The sequence below is a fragment of the Euprymna scolopes genome, chromosome 1 (assembly GCF_053919585.1).
Source record: "Euprymna scolopes isolate OS-2025 chromosome 1, ASM5391958v1, whole genome shotgun sequence".
Classification (NCBI taxonomy): domain Eukaryota; kingdom Metazoa; phylum Mollusca; class Cephalopoda; order Sepiida; family Sepiolidae; genus Euprymna; species Euprymna scolopes.
Genome location: NC_136482.1, coordinates 8,461,175 through 8,480,991, shown reverse-complemented (window position 1 = coordinate 8,480,991; position 19,817 = coordinate 8,461,175). Strand labels below are relative to the sequence as shown.

At 34.7% G+C, this 19,817-nt stretch overlaps 1 protein-coding gene across 3 annotated transcripts in view; it reads right to left on the bottom strand.

Moving 5' to 3' along the window:
- LOC145277606 (glycerate kinase-like) overlaps positions 1 to 19,817 on the bottom strand; it is a 73,019-nt gene that overhangs the window by 47,223 nt on the left and 5,979 nt on the right. For all 3 annotated transcript variants that reach the window (XM_080129165.1, XM_080129255.1, XM_080129352.1), the window contains exon 2: positions 4,429 to 4,828. In XM_080129165.1, coding sequence (XP_079985291.1) covers positions 4,429 to 4,811 — 383 coding nt within the window. In that variant the 5' untranslated portion in view covers positions 4,812 to 4,828. The remainder of the gene's footprint in view (positions 1 to 4,428; positions 4,829 to 19,817) is intronic.

Below are 19,817 nucleotides of genomic sequence, written 5' to 3'. Positions count from 1 at the left end.
AGTCTTAGGCCATTGCTATTGGTGGTAGAGAAAGTTCCTTGTAATTATTGAAGGAAACAAGTTTAGTCTTGGCAGCCTTGAATGTGACCATCCATTTTTGTCCCTATTCCACTACAGATTGGAGGTCATCCTCTAGTGTTTCTGCCATTTTCTTAGATATGTGTTCATTTGTTTTCCTGTTGTGTCTGTTATAGAGCGTGGTGTCATCAGCATATGTACCGATCTCAGAGGGAATTTTGTTGGGGAGGTCATTTATGAATATTAGGAATAATAGAGGTCCAAGGATAGACCCCTGAGGCACTCTCGCATTTATATCATATTGTTTAGATGTATGACTGTCGAGGACAACCTGGATTTTTCTCTTATCTAAGAAGGATTTAATTATGTTAAGCATTCGTCCAGTGATACCGTATAATCTGATTTTCCTAAGAAGACCTTCATGTCAAACCCTGTCAAAAACTTTAGATATATCTAGAGCTACTGCTCTACCATCCCCTGCTTTGTCCAGTGAATGGTATATACGTTCAGAGATTACAGTTAGGATGTCTGCTGTGGAACGGGCTTGCCTAAATCCATATTGTCGGTAGGTCAGAAGTTTAGCATCTGTAAGGTGATGGACTAGAGCTTGGTTAATTATGGACTCAAATATTTTGGCGAAAAGTGGGAGGAGGCTATTGGAGCAATAAATTATTGGGTCAGTTCTTTCGCCAGAATTCTTGAAGACTGGTACCACAGAAGCAGTTTTCCAGCAGTCAGGAAAGCAAGATTCATTAAGGCATTTGTTGTAAAGTTTGGAGAGAACTAGAGCTACTTTGGCAGAGCACTTTTTTATTAGCACAGCCAGGATGAGATCGGGTCCACATGCTTTTGAAGTGTCAAGATTTTTTATAATAGCATGCACGTGAGAAAGGGTGATTTTCAGATCGTCTAGTGTGGCATCTGTCTGCAAAAGAAAGTCAGGAAGAGGGTGGTTTGCAGGGCCCAGTATGGAATTGGAGGCAAACCGACTGGCAAGCATGTTAGCCTTCTCGGTTGCTGAGCAAACCACCTCATGATTGTTGGATAGTGGGGGAATTGTTGATTGCCCATTATTTACTACACTGTTGTAGATTTTCCAAAAATCACGGGTTCCTAATTTTTCTGCTTCGATGCGTTTTTGATTTCAGTAAATTCTCTCTTAGCTTTCGCTATTTTTTTCTTAACGTTACTTCTAGTTTCTATATACTTATGTTTGTTTGAACTGGACATGGCGGTTAAATCTGCGGTATCATGCTGCCTTTGCGCGATGGCGGCTGCACAAGTAGAAGTAAACCATTGGGGAGAGTGGGGCTTGCTATAAAATTTCCGTGTGGGAACATGTGCTTCAATTGCCATTTTGGACCATTCAGTTGTCTCATTTGCGCACTGTTCAGCAGAAAGAGAAAAGATATTTCTCCATAGGGCATCTCTGATAAGATCTCTGATGGCTTCCCAGTCAACCTTTTATAATATCTTGTTGTTTTGAGCAATATGGTTCCTATTAGATAATCAAAATTAAACAATGTTGAACTTGGTTAGTATTAAAATGGCTGACCATTTTAGTACTAACCAAGTTCTGTATGTGCTCTTCGTTTATCTCAGCATTGTTACCAGTCGTCTTGAAATGAATTCGGTTAAAAAAAATCGTTTTCTTTTGTTTATTAGCTCTTCTTTCTACACTGATTGATAAGTTTTTCTTTTTTTTTTTTTAACTTTCCAGTTTGAGATATTTTCTTTCTTTTTTCTTTTTTTTTATAACTTCAAATTAATTTACCTGAATATCAAGTGTATGACCCATTCTCTGGCAACTTTGCGTTGGCAACTTCCATTAGGTTATGTAAACAAGCTACGGAAGATGCTGAAGTGATTATCCAATCAGCTGTCAGAAGTTTCAATGAAAACATGAAATCTATTAAATCATTAAGAAAATTTTAAACTTGAAATTATGTTCATCACGCTATCAATTCTTAACACAAGGAAAGGGAGAACAGCACATTTTAAATTAATAGTCTAGCAGTCTTCACTTTGGCATCTTTCAACTGTTTGTATAACAGTCATCTCTGACCACGTTTACCATGTACTGCATAAGGCAGACGAAGCCAGGGCTGTAGTTCTTGATATATGCAAGGCCTTTGACAAAGTCTGGCATAAAGGGCTGCTAATTAAAATTAAATCGCACAGTATAATTGGACGTATACTAAATATAATTAGATCCTTCTTAGACAATAGAAGCATACAGGTTGTCACTGACAGATGTACATCCAAGCAGCATAACATTAATGCGGGAGTGCCTCAGGGGTCGATCCTTGGACCATTATTATTCCTGATATTCATAAACGACCTTCCTGATAATAGTGTGTCCGAGATGGGTATATTTGCTGATGTACATAAATCTAAGACAATGGCAGAATTGTTAGAAAATGGCCTCCAGACTATAGTGGAATGGAGCCACAAATAAATGGTAACATTTAATGCTAGTAAAACTAAGCTGCTCTCCTTTAATTACAAGACGCCTCTCCAACCCCCTATATCCATGACAAATAGCACCCTACCTGAGAATTCTACCTTCAAACTCCTCAGCCTAACATTTGCGGGCAATATGAACTGGAACAAATACATAGAGGACATTGCAAAGGCTGCTGCAAAGAAGGTGGGTTCCCTCTATCGAGCTAGAAAACTACTCACGCCTGGGAGTATTCTGTACCTTTACAAGGCCACCATTCGGTCATGCATGGAGTATTGTTGCCACATCTGAGCTAGTACATCTACCACTAGTCTCTCCCTCTTAGATAAAGTCCAAAAATGAGTTGTCAATCTAATCAGTCCCACTTTATCAACTAAGCTCCAGCCCCTGTCTCATCACCGCAATGTTGCATCACTGTGCCTGTTTTACTAATATTTTAATGAAATGTGTTCTGATGAACTTGTTCACTCGTACCCCCCTCCCCCCGACGTACATATCCTCGACAAACCCGCTTAGCAATAAGATCTCACCCCTTCACTGTTGTTGTCCGTAAATGCCAAAAAGCTTTCTATTCTAATAGTTTCTTCCCTCGAACAGCTAGACTTTGGAATTTTCTTCCTGCTGCCTGCTTCCCTGGCTGTACTGATATGCAGAAGTTTAAATGTAGCATAAACAAATATCTTGTTAATCTTTCCTCGACATGGCCCCAAATAGTAGCCCCTTACGTCCAAGTGGCGATATGCTTTGTAAGGGGTGAACATGATTAAAAAAAAAAAAAAAAAAACTTGCCAGAAGATGACGACATGAAGTGACAAGAGACTGTATTATAAACTAGATAAGCACCTGAATATGAATATTAGTATGAACACTAATGGAGCATATTTTCTCATCTCATTTTTGATGGAAAGTGTACACACATTTTTAAATAATTACCTAAAAATAAAAATCAGCAAGGGGGATAACTCATTTTGAATTGAAACACATAATAGGAGTTGTCTATCTTGTTTTAAAATGTGCAAACAAATAAAAATTAAAATGACTTGAATACATCCCGGACAATACTGGGTAGTTACAGCTAATAATAATAGTAATCACAACCTTAATAATCGTGGACTACTTCCCGAGGAACAGAAAGAATGGCAGAAACCAAAAAGAGGGATGCTTGATCGACTACATATAGATAAAAAATATTCTGAAGGAGGTAAAAAGCAGAAAAGAACATAGCCATGGCATGGATCAACTAAAAAAAAAAAAAAAAAAAGTGTTCGACAGAATCCCACAAGCATGGATAATCAAGTGCTTGATATACAAAATACAAGATCATCAATTTGATTAAAAAAGCAATGAAAACATGGAAACTGGAAGGCAATATTTAACTAAGATAAGAATACAGAGATGCATCTTGCAAAAACAAAACAAATATCGATCAACATTCTTCATCGTAAACATCTAACATGTGTGTGTGATAGTACACTATTATTTCTGCATATCCCATAGATAAGTTCTATTTCTGTGACAGGATAATAAGTAAAATAAACCTGAACCTGGTGTTGCCACATATACCAACAAAACTAGAAGAAGCTGATACCAAACAAATATAAAGAGTGTGGAGCTCAAAAGAAAGATTTGAGCATGATGGTTGGTAGGCGTGCCTTTGATAGACAACATGAAGGACCTAGTTGGCATCCTGCAAATGTTGACTCTTCTAATTTCGAATAACGGAATGCAACAGACCAAATACAATAAATATGAACAGCAGAGGCCAAAGAGCATACACAGGAAGAAATGGATGAGAAAGGAAATCAAATTAGTAATCAAATACTATTACAAAAGCAACCTCACACTCACACATGCTTAAAGAGGCTCCTTTACAAATACAGAACATAATCCCCAAGTTCTGTCATTGATTTTTCAAACACTGAATATATATCTTTTTGAATACTTACATTTTACCGGCATCTTTTAGAGCTTGTTGCATCCCAGCAGGAATACTTAAAATTCCTTTAACTATGTGCTCATGTAGGATCTTGTTTAGTTTACATGCCATTCCACAGACGGCTTTTCCAAACCCAACAATGTAGACATTTTGTCTAACCTTATAGGATTCCTTGTCTACAGTAACCACATTGTCTTCTGGGGAAAATTTGACATGTTTCGAGATCATTTTATCTGGCAGTACTGCAGAAATGGCAGAAGAGAATATGGACCTGGCATCTTTGTCAAGATCTCTATGAGCAGAAGTTGAAGTAGACGCTTCGTAAACCATTTGTCTTATGGGAAGCCTTTTGATGCTTTGGTTAAAAACAGGAACAAACAAGTTTGAAAACATTCCAATTCGTCATGAAACTGAAAAATAAAAAATTGGTAGAAAAAAGAAAGAAATTGAAAAAGAAGTATAACACAAGATTGTTGAAATTCAACAACTTTAACGTAAAGTCTTTAAGTTAAAGAGTAGTCAATATATATTAACATGATTAATTGTTAATGTACATTATATTAACATGATTAATTGTTAATGTACATTATATTAACATGATTAATTGTTAATGTACATTATATTAACATGATTAATTGTTAATGTACATTATATTAACATGATTAATTGTTAATGTACATTATATTAACATGATTAATTGTTAATGTACATTATATTAACATGATTAATTGTTAATGTACATTATATTAACATGATTAATTGTTAATGTACATTATATTAACATGATTAATTGTTAATGTACATTATATTAACATGATTAATTGTTAATGTACATTATATTAACATGATTAATTGTTAATGTACATTATATTAACATGATTAATTGTTAATGTACATTATATTAACATGATTAATTGTTAATGTACATTATATTAACATGATTAATTGTTAATGTACATTATATTAACATGATTAATTGTTAATGTACATTATATTAACATGATTAATTGTTAATGTACATTATATTAACATGATTAATTGTTAATGTACATTATATTAACATGATTAATTGTTAATGTACATTATATTAACATGATTAATTGTTAATGTACATTATATTAACATGATTAATTGTTAATGTACATTATATTAACATGATTAATTGTTAATGTACATTATATTAACATGATTAATTGTTAATGTACATTATATTAACATGATTAATTGTTAATGTACATTATATTAACATGATTAATTGTTAATGTACATTATATTAACATGATTAATTGTTAATGTACATTATATTAACATGATTAATTGTTAATGTACATTATATTAACATGATTAATTGTTAATGTACATTATATTAACATGATTAATTGTTAATGTACATTATATTAACATGATTAATTGTTAATGTACATTATATTAACATGATTAATTGTTAATGTACATTATATTAACATGATTAATTGTTAATGTACATTATATTAACATGATTAATTGTTAATGTACATTATATTAACATGATTAATTGTTAATGTACATTATATTAACATGATTAATTGTTAATGTACATTATATTAACATGATTAATTGTTAATGTACATTATATTAACATGATTAATTGTTAATGTACATTATATTAACATAAATGTCTTTAAGTGAAATGAAACATTTTTCTCATGTTGAGAGATATGTTATTCACTCTTTGTTGTCAGAATTTGTCACTCCATTCTGTAATTTGGTCTGCCAAGTTCACCTGTCCATGCCAGCAGATTCCTGTAATTTGTGTCAGATTTCAAGTTTATACTTTAAAGATTCTTTAACCTTTGGCTTATTTCTGTTTTTTTTTTGTTTTTTTTACTTCTCTTCTGGCATTTAAGCATAGAACAGAACATCATCCATCTGGCCAGTAATTTTTTTATGAGATATAAACTGATTACTTCTGGATAGGAAGAGAAAAAAGTAGTAGTAGTAGTAATAATGGTGATGATGATTGTTATGGTGTTAAATGATGATAAAAATGAAAAGAACACAGGACTCTTAGAAACAAACATGTATTCACATATATTACAGGCAAAGCGGGTTGTGCAATACTATTCCTCAACTGTTGGGCGTTTGCACACGACCTGCTTAGGCGTGTACCAATCTCTGACTCCTGGGCACTGGTACTTGTTACCGGAAGTGATGTCACCAGAGGAAGTGACGTCATGAAATAGTCCATTAATCCCATGGAGGGGTGTCTCCAACAATGATGAATTTGTAATAACTATGCGATGATGAGTTGAGCTGGCTTTGTTATAAAACTGGGTTAGTCAAATATAGGTTGGAGATTGGAATGTAAGTTCTTGTCACTTTTGGAATTCAAGACTTGGTCTGTTTTGAGAGGTTGCAGTCTATGAAACTTGGTAATGAAGTAAAATAAGCGTTTAAGTTTTTGTTTGGATAGGAATGTAGTCAGCTGATTGGTCAGTCCAAGCAAAGATTAGTATTTGTTCGTGTAGATGTCCTGTGTTTTGCTACCGATAAATAAAGAGATAGAGCTCACTGTATACAAAGAAATAAGTATAAGAGTAAGATAATGCAGATAATATATCAACAACAAAATTAAAGTCAAATCTTTTAGGTTTCACGTCTTGATTTATGATCAAATGTGTGGAAGGAGATACTTTGGAAATGCTAGACGAATTCACCGACTGAAAAAAAAACAAGTGCTGACTTTCACTTTTTGTACCATGACATCGTCAAAACAACTCCTACAAGAAGGTAATAAGAGTACCCATGATATTGTGAAGAAAATAATAATAATATTAATATTAATAATAATAATAATAATTATAAGTTACCCCCCAAAAATATAAGTCAACTGGTACCACACCAAACAGTCGTGGAGGGTGGAGGAAGATAGAAAGACTGAGGAAAGTACCAACTAGATGGATAAGTGTGAACTTTGGGAAGGCTTACTGCACTGTCCAAAAAAAATTAATGGTAAACAGCTGTTGTGATAATGCAAATTCATTTGCAAAAATTATTGAAAGAGGTGGAGAGTACTGGAAATCTGAGGAGATTTATTATCACTCAGACTTCAGGGAACACCACAGGTTGTTATCAAAAAGAAATCTTTGATGAGGGCCTGTGTGAGTAATAATAATTAAACTGTGTCCCCCCACAAAAATATAAACCTCTTTAATGCATCAGTCGCAGCTGATGGTCGTGAAAGATCAAGGTGGAAGGACTGATGGGAAAGAACACTAATTAGACCTTCGTTGGGTGTCTGCGGAAGATACTGGAACTTCCAATGAAGACCAATGGTCATTGCCAATGAGAAATCAATGGTAAACAGTGGTTTCAATAATCCATAACCATTTGCAAAGGTTATCGAAACTGATAATCTGGAGAGACTTGTTTCAAATATAGGTTACAGATTACAATGCAAGTTCTCAGTTATTTTTGGAATTAAAGGCTGAGTTTGTTTTTACAATTTGTGATTCATAAAACTGAACAGTAAAATAAATTTTGATAAATGCAGTCAGCTTATCAGACACAACGACAGAGCAATGAATGACACCAAGTATTGAAGACATCCTGTGCTTTGGCCCATATCTCCATTTGATGTAGAAGATAGCTCACTGTATATAAAGAAATAAGTAAGGGTAGAAAAATAATGTTGATATACGTTAGCAATAAATGTAAACAACGTGAAATATTTTGTGTTTCAAGTTTTTATTTGTGATTGAACCACCAAGACAAGATACATCTGAAAGTACTAGAATAATTTTTTTTAAATTTTTTTATAAGGTGATCACCACTTATCAAGGCCCGGAAGTCACTCAGGGATAAGGGTTATTGCATGTACAGTAGTGTGGGGATTTAATAAAAATGTCTACTTAAGGGGGCGGTTCATCAGGAATTTGTTTACGTTGAACTTGAAGACATCCAGGTTGTAGTCAGATAGGAAGCAGCCAACCGGAACAGAGTTCCACAGGCATGCAGTTCTAAGAAAGAAGCTTTGTTCATGGAATCTACGTTTTGATTTAGGCACAGATAAAGAGTGGGGAAAATTTTTTACAGTGGTTTCAGCTAGACGGGTGTTTTTCGTAAAAGATTTGCGAGGGGGGACTAAAGATTGGAGCTCAGACGAGCACCTGTCATGGAAATAACGATAAAACAAAGATAGGCTCGCAATGTCTCTTCTGTGGGAGAGAGGTTGCAGGGAAGAGAAAAGGGCATCCCCCACTAAGCCACAAAGTCTATTTTGTACTCTGTCAAAGCAGGATAGGCTGTTTTTAGCAGCTTCTGCCCAGATATGGCAGCAGTATTCCATCCTTGGATGTACTTGGCTTTTATATAGATAGAGAATTGCATCAGTAGTGAGATATCTGCTGGAGCGGTAGAAGGATCCCAATAATTTACTGACCAAAGAAAACAAGTTTCTCAACAAAGATAATAGCCATAAGAAAAACCATCATGCATAAACATTACAGACTTTCATATGTTGTGGCTGTAATAAAAATTGGGCACCACAATGTTACACAAGGAAGTCATGCTTGCCTTGGCAGGAACTTATCTATATCTTATAAAGGATAACCAAATATATCTTATAAAGATAACCAAACAATCTGCAGTGTATGACAGAGATATTTCTGATGAAATTTTTAGATACTCTATATAGTTTAGGAGTATATAGTTCAGGTTTCAGAGAAGTATAATAAAGAAAAGCATAAACTAAGCTTCTTTCCTTCCATCACTAGCACTAAAATCCGTATTTTTCAAATTGGCACTATACACTCATCGTTTTTCAAATTGGATGAAGTAGCTTTGTTTGACATTTTATAGTCACTCATCACTAATCACACCAACCCTGTGGTACACAAAATGACGTACAGCAATCTTTGTCAGCACAACAATGAAACCATCTAACAGTTTGTCACTTGTCTTCATGCTTCCACTGTTGATTGTGCATTTTTATGTCCAAATTGCCAAACTGACATTGTAAATGAAAACATAAAGGTCAATTTATACGTTATCTTGAATAAACTGCTGCAACTGGCATCCTCGCCAAAGCCAAGCAGTTGAAAAGTATTGACGAAAACGTAAACCACACCAAGGCTTTTGGATTCGACCTTTGTGGTCAAGCCAAGCTGTGGACATCAGCCGAAACCTACATTGCCTGCAGTTCCAAATACCACGAACAGAGGTAGCAGCCTGCAAAGTTTTGTCCAGTTGTCCAGCGTGGAGCCAAACTTGCACAAATTATCACAAGCTCTATCACAACGCTACCATGCCAGTAGGGCAAGCAGCCTGTTATTCAGATATCCAATAAACCCTTGATCATTGCAACATGCCAAAAAGTAAACTGTATCTAACGTCAAGTTCTCCAAGAACCACAAACAGTTCATCTGACCCACATCCAATGTCAATGAACTTACCATGCTGCTTACACCAGACTTACATGGTGCGAAACCCGTGCAACTTCCCATTTTTCCAGACAGTGGTGCAAATATTTATTTTTCTGGGCTGCATATTTCCACTTTGAAGATCCAACTGTCACAGTTGTGCCCATGCTACAAGAAAATCACAGCAGTTGATGGAGGCATTCTTGTCAGTTGGGGGTGATTGCTGATCACTTTTGCTGTTAAGAATCGGACAACAATTCAGCCACTCTACTTTGCTGACAATATTGCAAAATTCTTCTTCAGCAAACAAGGCTGCATGAACTTGAGAATAATACGACAGTGTTACCTGCAACCCATGAAAACTCTTGCACCTCCAGAGCCCACCGTCCTTGCTGCCTCAACCAACACAGCATGAAGTCCACTACCGTTCGCTCCGACCAAAGACAACATTCCTAAACTGGAAAAATATATCTAAGAAAAGTTTTCCCAGAGTACATTCAATACTTTTGCTCTATTTCCAGCCCTTTCAAAGCTGCCAGCCTCTATCCACCTTAAAGACAACGCTGAACCAAAGGCCAGGCACATTTCAATCCTAGTCGTGCATCATTGGGAAAAAGAAGTGAAAGAACGACTGGACAGTATAATCAAACCAGTTCCCATTGGTACTCCTATGATTTAGTGCAACTCAATGGTCATGGTAACAAAACTGGATGGATCACCTCAACACACAGTGGACTTCTATCATCTCAATAGTCAACACCTTGTCCCATTTCACATTGCATCTCAAGTGCCAGTAAACAGCTACCATTTTGTGATTCTCGATAACCAAAGTCAACCACTGACATTCATTTCAGAATGATGCTGATACATATACCAACGCATTCCTCAATGTTTCTTTGCGGCAACACAGACATCCACCGATAGGACAAATCATTATCCCACATACCACGACAGTTTAAGATCGTTGATGTTTTGCTTTATGATGATTGCATCGAGGATTGTTTTTATCACATTTAGGATTTCATCACATTTTTATATGAGAATAATATCGTTGCCAACATCAAGAAATTTCAATTTGGATGCTGCACCATCGATTTTGCTAGTCTCTAGATCACTCCAGATGGTGTTGCCCCGGCAGCAAAAACATTGTCTGCAATTGCAAATTTCTTGATCCAAACCAACATCATTAAGGCTCGATCTTGATTTGGTTTGATAAACCAAGTGGCCTTGACGCTTTCTGTCAGTGACATTTTGCAACCATTTCCAGATTTAATAAAGCCCCACCATTTATTCTATGTGGATGACAACCTTTTTTTTATTGTTTGAAAAGTTGAAGTACAAAATTATTCAACTTGTTAAAGAAGGCATACATTCGTTCGATGTTTCACAAAAAACTTGTACCCAATCAGATTGGAGCAAGACTGGGTTTGGGTACATGTTGTAGAAATACTGCACATGCCAGCTGGTGTCTCCTGTTTGTTGCAACGACATCTGGAAGATCTTTTTTGTTAGATCACGCTTTATGACTCCCACCAAGTCACGTTATGCCTCAACAGAAGGTGAAGTATTGGCCCTTTCCTGGAGCCTTACACACCCCAGAACATTCACACCGAGGTTCAAGGAATTAACTGTGAATGTTGACCACAAACTGTTTGAAGGACAGTGAACTTTCGAGCATCTTAAACCCACATCAAAAATAATTCTAACAGATCTTCTACTTGATCATTTTTAATAATTTTGATGTGACACATAATTATGTAATAATGTTTTTACCTAAAATGCATTTGGATTTTTTTATCTATTCTATTATAATGCAATGCTATTCTATTATAATGCTATTCTATTATAATGCAATGCTATTCTATTATAATGCTATTCTATTATAAGGCACCAAACAAAGAAATGCTAGCAATGGTGTGTGCTCATGAAACATTTCACCATTACACACTCTGAAAAAAGTGAATCTTCTCCAATCTCAAGCCACCTGTCTCACTCTGCCAGAAATAACTATCAAAAGCATCAAAACAATTCCAGAACATTATCTCTTCCTGACTGACATACTGAGGGACTGATCTTTGGATCAGAATGATGGTCTTGTTCAATTCTAAGACTACTAAGAGGCTATCCATCTTCAATCAGAATGGCAAGTCAATCACCAATCTCAATGAATGCCTCATCTGCAGAAGAGATCCCTTTACCAATCTGTAAAGTTACGACCAAGAACCCCCATGAACTGCTTCTTTGAATAATGCAGATTAAAATCCTTATGACTAACAAATAACTCCCTCCTCACCACAAATGTTTGAAGAAGTTGTTGTTATCAAAAGTCTAAAAAAATAACAAAGCTGTAGACAAAGATAACATTCCTAATGATATCCTCAAACACAGTGCAAATATACTAGGACCAGCCATCTAGCACATTATCAACTGGGTTACAGCAACTGAAATAACCCCCTCCAAGCTGGAGCAATGCAACACTGGTACCTTTTTTAAGGTGATAAGCATTGGTGCAACAACTACTATCGTATTCACGTGATTGGTGCGTCTGTATCATTTCTAAGACGATTTCAATCCTAATGTGACTCTAGAATGAGGCCAAATGAATGTGGTTTTTATCCGAGTTATGGATGCATTGATCAATTTTTTGCTCTAAAACTAATCCTTGAGCATCATTGGTGTTTCCAGCAAAGAACAGTCATTGGTTTCATTAATTTTGCTATTATTCTCTGAAAGATTCCGCCTAAACGTCTCAGTCTTCTTAAAGCTTATTACTGCTCAATATAATTCTGCATACACATGTATGGTGAAGTTTAGGAACACTTTGAAATACAGTCTAGTGTTCGGCAAGCATGTGTTCTTCACCAACAATTTTTAATCACACTATAGATTGGAACATATTGAATGCCTTTAAGAGTTTCTCAGTGTCCTTACTAGATGCAATGTTGCCGTCAACAACATAGGTTATGCAGATGATGTGGCCTTACTCCAGTCTGCTATTAATGAGCTTCAACATGTTACATCGCATATTGGGATGAGGATGAAAATAAATTCCTCTAAGATAAAAATATTTGCTGACAGTTTTGCCACAACAGACAAAACACCCTCTTCTTGAAGAGGTTGAGAGTGTCAAATATCTTGGCATAATTATCATAACCATGAGTCAAGGTGAAGCTGACGCAAAGTGTGAATAGACCTTGCATTCTATTGACTCAATTCTCGGCTCTGATCACCACTGTCTGCGTTGCATTCTCCATGTTCGATGGCAGCATTTCCTCTCACGCAACACAGTATGTTTCTTCTGAAATATTAACTCCCCCCAACAAGTCATCCCCATGAAATGTCTATACTGGCTGGGTTTTTACTATAAACCAGAAGTCATCCACAAATCAATTGCCCCAGATTCCTAACACAGTTGAAAAAAGTGATGCAGAAAACAACAAAAAAATAACCTGGCTGATGACAGTTAAAGCTGCAAAATAAATGCCCTGGAACCAAAGCTGCTTTTAGGACTCTCAATAAGCACTGCAAAGGAGTAATAAATTACACAAGAGAGTTGTATGCAAAGTCTGTCAAGTTTGAAGTGCTTGAGCAGCAGTTTGGTTCCCACGAGTTTTGGCAAATAACTAACTCTTTGCAAAGAATTTTGCAGCAAATTCTACCCTTTGAGATCAGGGCTGCCTACCTCCCCATATTTCCTCCTGTGACTGAAAACATATTATGCAAGATACAAACATCTGTACATGATGGTGCCAAGCTTATTTAAAACCTTGATTCTAGTAAAGCAACTGGCTCTGATGACATTCCAATCATAGTCTTCAAAAAGCTTCAACCAGAATTAGCACCCATCCTTACAAAGTTGTTTAAATCTTGCCTTTAGGAGAAATGCCTGGAAAACTTCATCAGTCTGCCCTGTATTTAAAAATTCTAGGGATCTACTGCCTCTCAGTACAGACCAATCAGTCTCTTCATCATGAGTAAGTTGCTGAAATCTGTTGAATAGAGAAGTGGTCAACCACTTCAGTAAAAATAACATACACCCTCTCTCTCTTTGATGGAATGGTCATTACTGACCAGCCGTGGCACTCTTCACAAATTGTTACCACTGACTCCGGTTTTGCATCTTTCTGACCAACTCAGCCATGCTAATGCCTGCAATGTCCTTCACGTTCTCTGACATTCTTGTTTTTGGTCTTCCATGTCCTTTTAGCCAAAGAGCAGATCTTTTATGAAGCCATCTGCTCTGGCTACATATCTCAAAAATCACAATTTCCTGTCATTGATGTTGTCCAGCAATCTTCGGCATAGTCCGATCTTCTCCAGAACCCATTCGTTTGTAGACTTATCCACCCAGCTTACACGAATAAGTCTATGCTAACCCCACAATTTAAAAGCAGCAATTTTCCTCTTCTCAACTTTCTTCAAGATCCAATATTCTGTTTCCTATGTTGCTATTGAGGATACCAAAGGTTGCAAAAGTCATTTTGCTGTGGAATGAGTCTGTCTTTTCGGATATTGGTTAGCGCAATTATTACCGTCCTTGCCATTGCAATATGTTGTCTTACTTCTTTGATGTCATCTACTTCGTTTGCGAAAACTGCACCCACATAATTGAAATCTTCTACATTTTCAACATTTTTATTGTCCAAAATTAGGTTTTCATCGTTTGGTGCCTGCGTTACTTTCATTGTCTTTTGTTTTGCTGACGTTGACAAAGAGTTCTGCTGCTTTGCTGGCAACTTTTACTTTGTTAGTTAAGTCTTGAAATTCCTGCACATGTTGCAATCAGAACTACATCATCAGCATATCTCAGGTTATTGTTATTCCACCAATTTTGATTCCTGCTGGGTGATGTTCAAGTGCTTCTCGTATTACTTGTTCAGCATATATATTAAATATATATATATAATATATATATATATATATATATATATATATATATATATATATATAAGAAGGTGGGGGTGACAATATGCGTCCTTGTCTAATACCCTGAGCAATTTCAAAAAAGTCTGTCATTCCATGAGTTGTTCTTATTGTTGCTTTCCGGGAGAAATGTTGGTTTCTGATCGGAGATCAATTATGTGTATGGGGAATCCTATATTTACCATCACATTCCAGAGGACTTCTTGTACCACTGATGCAATCCTCTACCAGATACATCCTAAAATGGAGTACTATTTCCACATCTGAGCAGGAGCTGCTTAGAACACCCTATCATACCTTCAGAGTTCAAAACTGTATTAAATTAGGCTGAATTTCAGGAATACGTTATTGAATGTTGTCTTCCAAGTGGTCTATTGTATCTAGTTTATCAGTGTAGACATGGGACTTTACATATTTCCAAAGAAAATGAGATTTATTCTTTTTTTAGGTAACTATGTGTGTTTCTATAACCTTTCCAGTCAGGCTTAAGATTAATGGAAGAAACTTTAGTTAACAGCCTTAAAAAAATTAGAATGGTCTGGAAATGGAAGATCATTTTACATTAAATTACTATACACGAAACTGATCTCTCCACTTTAAGTTCTAAAAAATTTTTGTTGCAATTTTGTTAAGTTTTTCAGGGCGTTTACATGTAATAATCTAAAAAAAAAATGTTAAATCTTATTTATGGATGGGGGGGGATAGCTAAAGGTATTAAGGTCATGTGTAGAGAGAAAACAGCTGCAGAGTTTGAGTTTTATGTAAAAACTAAAACTGAAATCCTCCCTCCACATATCATTTGTGATGGTAATTGTTTGTAAAAAAAGGTTTGCTTCACTTGTTATTTCTTCAATCCGTATGAAATCATCGGGTGCTTTTATATTATGATAATGAAAAAATATTGAATTACAAGTGAAACAAGTAGTACTTAGATCTCAAATAGTAACATATCCAAAAATTATGAAAAATTATAAGGTAGAAAAATAATTATGAAAAAAGAAATTTGTAAAATGAAGCGAAATCAGTTATCTATATATAAAAGCAAAAATGTATGTATGTATGTGTGTTCGCTTTTTGTGTATGTCGACAAAAGGCTTTTTTTCGCCGTGATTCTCGGTTGGCTCGCTCCTTCTTAAAACTTTTTATATGCTGTCTAAATAATAATATCTACGACTAAGGAACTCGGGTCGCAGCTATCTTTAATTTACCCAACTTTTACAAGCTATTTTCGAGATATTTTTTGATCGCCACGTAGTGGGGGAAAACAGAAACTGGCTTCCAGCGCAAAACTAGGTCAAACATCACGCGACTTAATGTTCTCGCACCTGTTAATTTTGCTTTATAAACGTCAACTTAACACACTTATCAATTCATCTATTCACATGGTCGAGATGGTTAGATCGCAGGGTTTTTTTTCCATTTCCTTTCCACCCCCGCGTCAAAGGTTCAGGGTTCAAGCCTACCTTTCTACTAAAACTTTTTTTTTCTTTTACACCTCCAAACACCCGGCCAACGTTTTTTTTTTTTTAAACAGGGTTGTTTTGACCTACCCCCCAACACACACACACCTCCAAACGCCCAGGCAACACCGAGTACCCCCCGCTAGTCTATAAACATAAAAGCAAAAATGTGTGCATGTATGTGTGTATATTCACTTTTTGTGTATGTCTGTAAAAGGCTTTTTTCCGAGAAGCGGTCGGTCGGCTCACAACTTTTTAAAACTTTTTATATCACATATATATGATATCTACGAGAGAACAACGGAGGTCGCCTGTCTGTTTAATTTGCTTGACTTCGAAAAGAAAATATTCAATATTTTTCGCTCGCCGCATGTGAATTAGGCTTTTTCGTATAATAAAAGCAACACTAATTCTAGCAGTATTTTTCCGGTCGCCGGAAATGTCCGAAAGAAATCAGTTTTGATCAATGTGGAAATTTTCCTTCTTGTTATGGGGAGCTGGTCCCCCACCCCCAATATCTTGGAAAATAAAAATAAAAAAAGCGTTCCCGCAGTAACTAAAATACTGTCCCGCAGTCAAAGTTGACCTGCCAATTCTAAATAGTTGAATAAATTCAAACGTGTTTCTGTTAGTATCTCGCGATGGCCCAATGGTTAACGTCGCACGTTTTTTTTTCACACTTTAATTTCCAACTTTGCCTCAAGGGTTCAGGTTCGATCCTCATACTTATCTCCCAAAACTTTTTTCTATTTTAACCCCCCCCCCCCGGGTGTTTTGATTTACCCAAAACCACACACGCCTCCAAGCACCCGGGCAACGCCGGGTATCCCTCGCTAGTATTTACTTAAAAAAGAGATAAGTTGACAGGGGAGATAATTACATTCTGTTGCTTACGTCATGTGATAAATGTAATTCAAAATGTCGGACAAATTTTACTCCTTATCTAAACTTTATCGAAAACTCTTTTCATTAATTATTTTTTTACCTAATCGTTTTCTGAAATTTTTTCGATATCTTACTATTTGCAACACGACAATTACGTAGGTACCATTTGTTTTACTTGAAATTCAATATTTTTCTGTTATTATAATATAGAATCACTAATTATTGTCATAAGATCATTAAAGTACGAGTGCAGAGAGTGATCCGGACGTAAATAATAACGTCATTATTTAAAAAGCCATTTTTAACATGGGGAGGGGAGGGTGTGTAGGTATGTGAAAATGCCAAGGCTTTTGCGAGGGTTAAGTGGCATTGGTAACTTGAGTAAGCCGTAATTCTGTGCACTGAGGTATGTGTCATAAATTTTCCCCTACCACCTATATCCGGGGGGTTAACTACACCGCAGGGATACTGATGAGGTAGTACACATGTTTCGCTACATGCTGGTATTTGAACAATTTTCATACGTTCAGTAGAAGTGTAAAAATTTTTGAAGTGAAGTTTTGTGTCATTTAAATCATCATTATTAGACCTGAAGGTAAGTTGCAATAGTTTTGAAACTATATATATTCGTTAATATAGATATTAAACCTTATTTGTGTGAAATATGAAGCCTATATGACTTTACCTTCATTGGTTTTGAGTTTACCTAAAATGTGAAGCTGTTACGAAAATTTTCAAAATTTCACTAATGCCATATCATTAACCTACGCACTTTGTTTACAAATATTTTCCAACAACAGCAATGACGCCAAACTACGGCTGGCTAAAAAAATTCTTTTAAATTATTAAAATTTATTTCAGCATAATGAACTTTTAGGATTTAAATTATTTTACTTTCTTTAAACCAAAACATTTCTCCCCGGCAAAATGTATTTTTTTCTATTTTATCGAGCTGCTTTTTTTTCTTCCATTTTGTTACTTTGCTTTTTTTTCTATAATAAACTAATAAACAAATTTACAATTAAAAAAAATACAAGAGTTATTTTTAAAATTAAAAAAAACTTTCATGAATATATTTTTTATTATGCACATTTTGCAAAACTTTAAATTCTAAAAGTTTTAATAATTTAAAAAAAAAATTTCGGGTTTGTATTACTGTACACATTCGAAAAAGTTGTCAAAAAACAAATATATAACAAATAAATATTATCAAAGGCAAGATAAGTTACTTTTCTACCAAACTGGATACATTTTTTGTTTTTATTCAATGTAGCATGTTTATTCAGCTCGAAAAACATGCAGTGCTTACCGATGTATTGGAAAATTCAAAATGGCGGCCACTCTCTCTTAAACACGGTAAGTTTGGGAAAAGGTGTTATAAATAATAAACTAGACAAAATACTATTAAAAAACACCGAATATATGCCAACTTATGGTCACGGTAACATATAATGAGCGAATTTCTAACAGTATTTCGTCTAGTTTATTATTTATAGCATCTTTTCTTGAACTTACCGTGTTAAAGAGAGTGTCGGGCGCCATTTTGAATTTTCCAATACATCGATAAACACTGTATTCGAGCTGAATAAACATGTTACATTGAATAAAAACACGAAAAATATATCCAGTTAGGTAGAAAAGTAACTTATCTTGCCTTTGATAACATTTATTTGTTATATATTTGTTTTTTTGACAACTTTTTCGAATCTATGTGTACAGTAATACAAACCTGAAATTTTAATTTATATGCTAAAAGAAATTTTAATTGATATGCTAAAAGTTCATGAGAAATGTAAAAAAAAAAATTATATTTATTGGTGTTTGTATAGGTGTGTCAGAAATTTTGTGAAAATAGTGAATAATTCCACCCCATCTTTCCAAGCTTATAACTCCTCGAAAAATGTAATTCAAGCTCTAATTTTTTTTCAATTAAAGGAGCAAGGACCAAGGTTTCATTAAAAAAAACAAAAAAAAAAAAAACATGTTTTTTTTTTTTTAAAAGGTTTTAAACTTCAGACTTTACAGGTAAATTTCTAAAAAAGTAATTTTTTTTGTTTTAAATTTGAATATATTATTTATTGACCTTTTTCTCTTTAATTTGTGATATATAAGACTTTGGTACATAAATTAATTATTTACTTTTTAATATACATTTCAAAATGAGAGGCGTGAATTATTCGACGCCCTGTCTTTCCAAGCTTATAACTCCTCGAAAAATGTAATTCAAGCCCTAATTTTTTTTCAATTTAAGGAGCAAGGACCAAGGTTCCATTAAAAAACAAACAAAAAAAACAAAACAAATAACGTGGTTTAAAAAAAAGGTTTTAAACTTTAAACTTTACAGGTAAAAATTCTAAAAAACACTACGTTTTTTTGTTTTAAATTTGAATATATTATTTATTGACCTTTTCTCTTCAATTTGTGAGTAAATTAATTATTTACTTTTCGGTGAGTAAATTAATTATTTACTTTTTAATAGACACTTGAAAATGGGGGGGGGGTGAATTAAAAAAAAAAAACGTTTGTCTAAAATATTATATTCAGTTTATTGGAAAGAACATAAAATTTCACATTGACTCTGAAAATATCGTAAAAATAGAATCAATAGAAAAATTTTGATAGATTTTTAAAGTATAAAAATTGATAAATATTGAGTTCGGAAAATTCATTACTGTTTAAAAAAAATATATATATATTTCTATTACTTTTAAAACAACTTTAATAGTTTATTT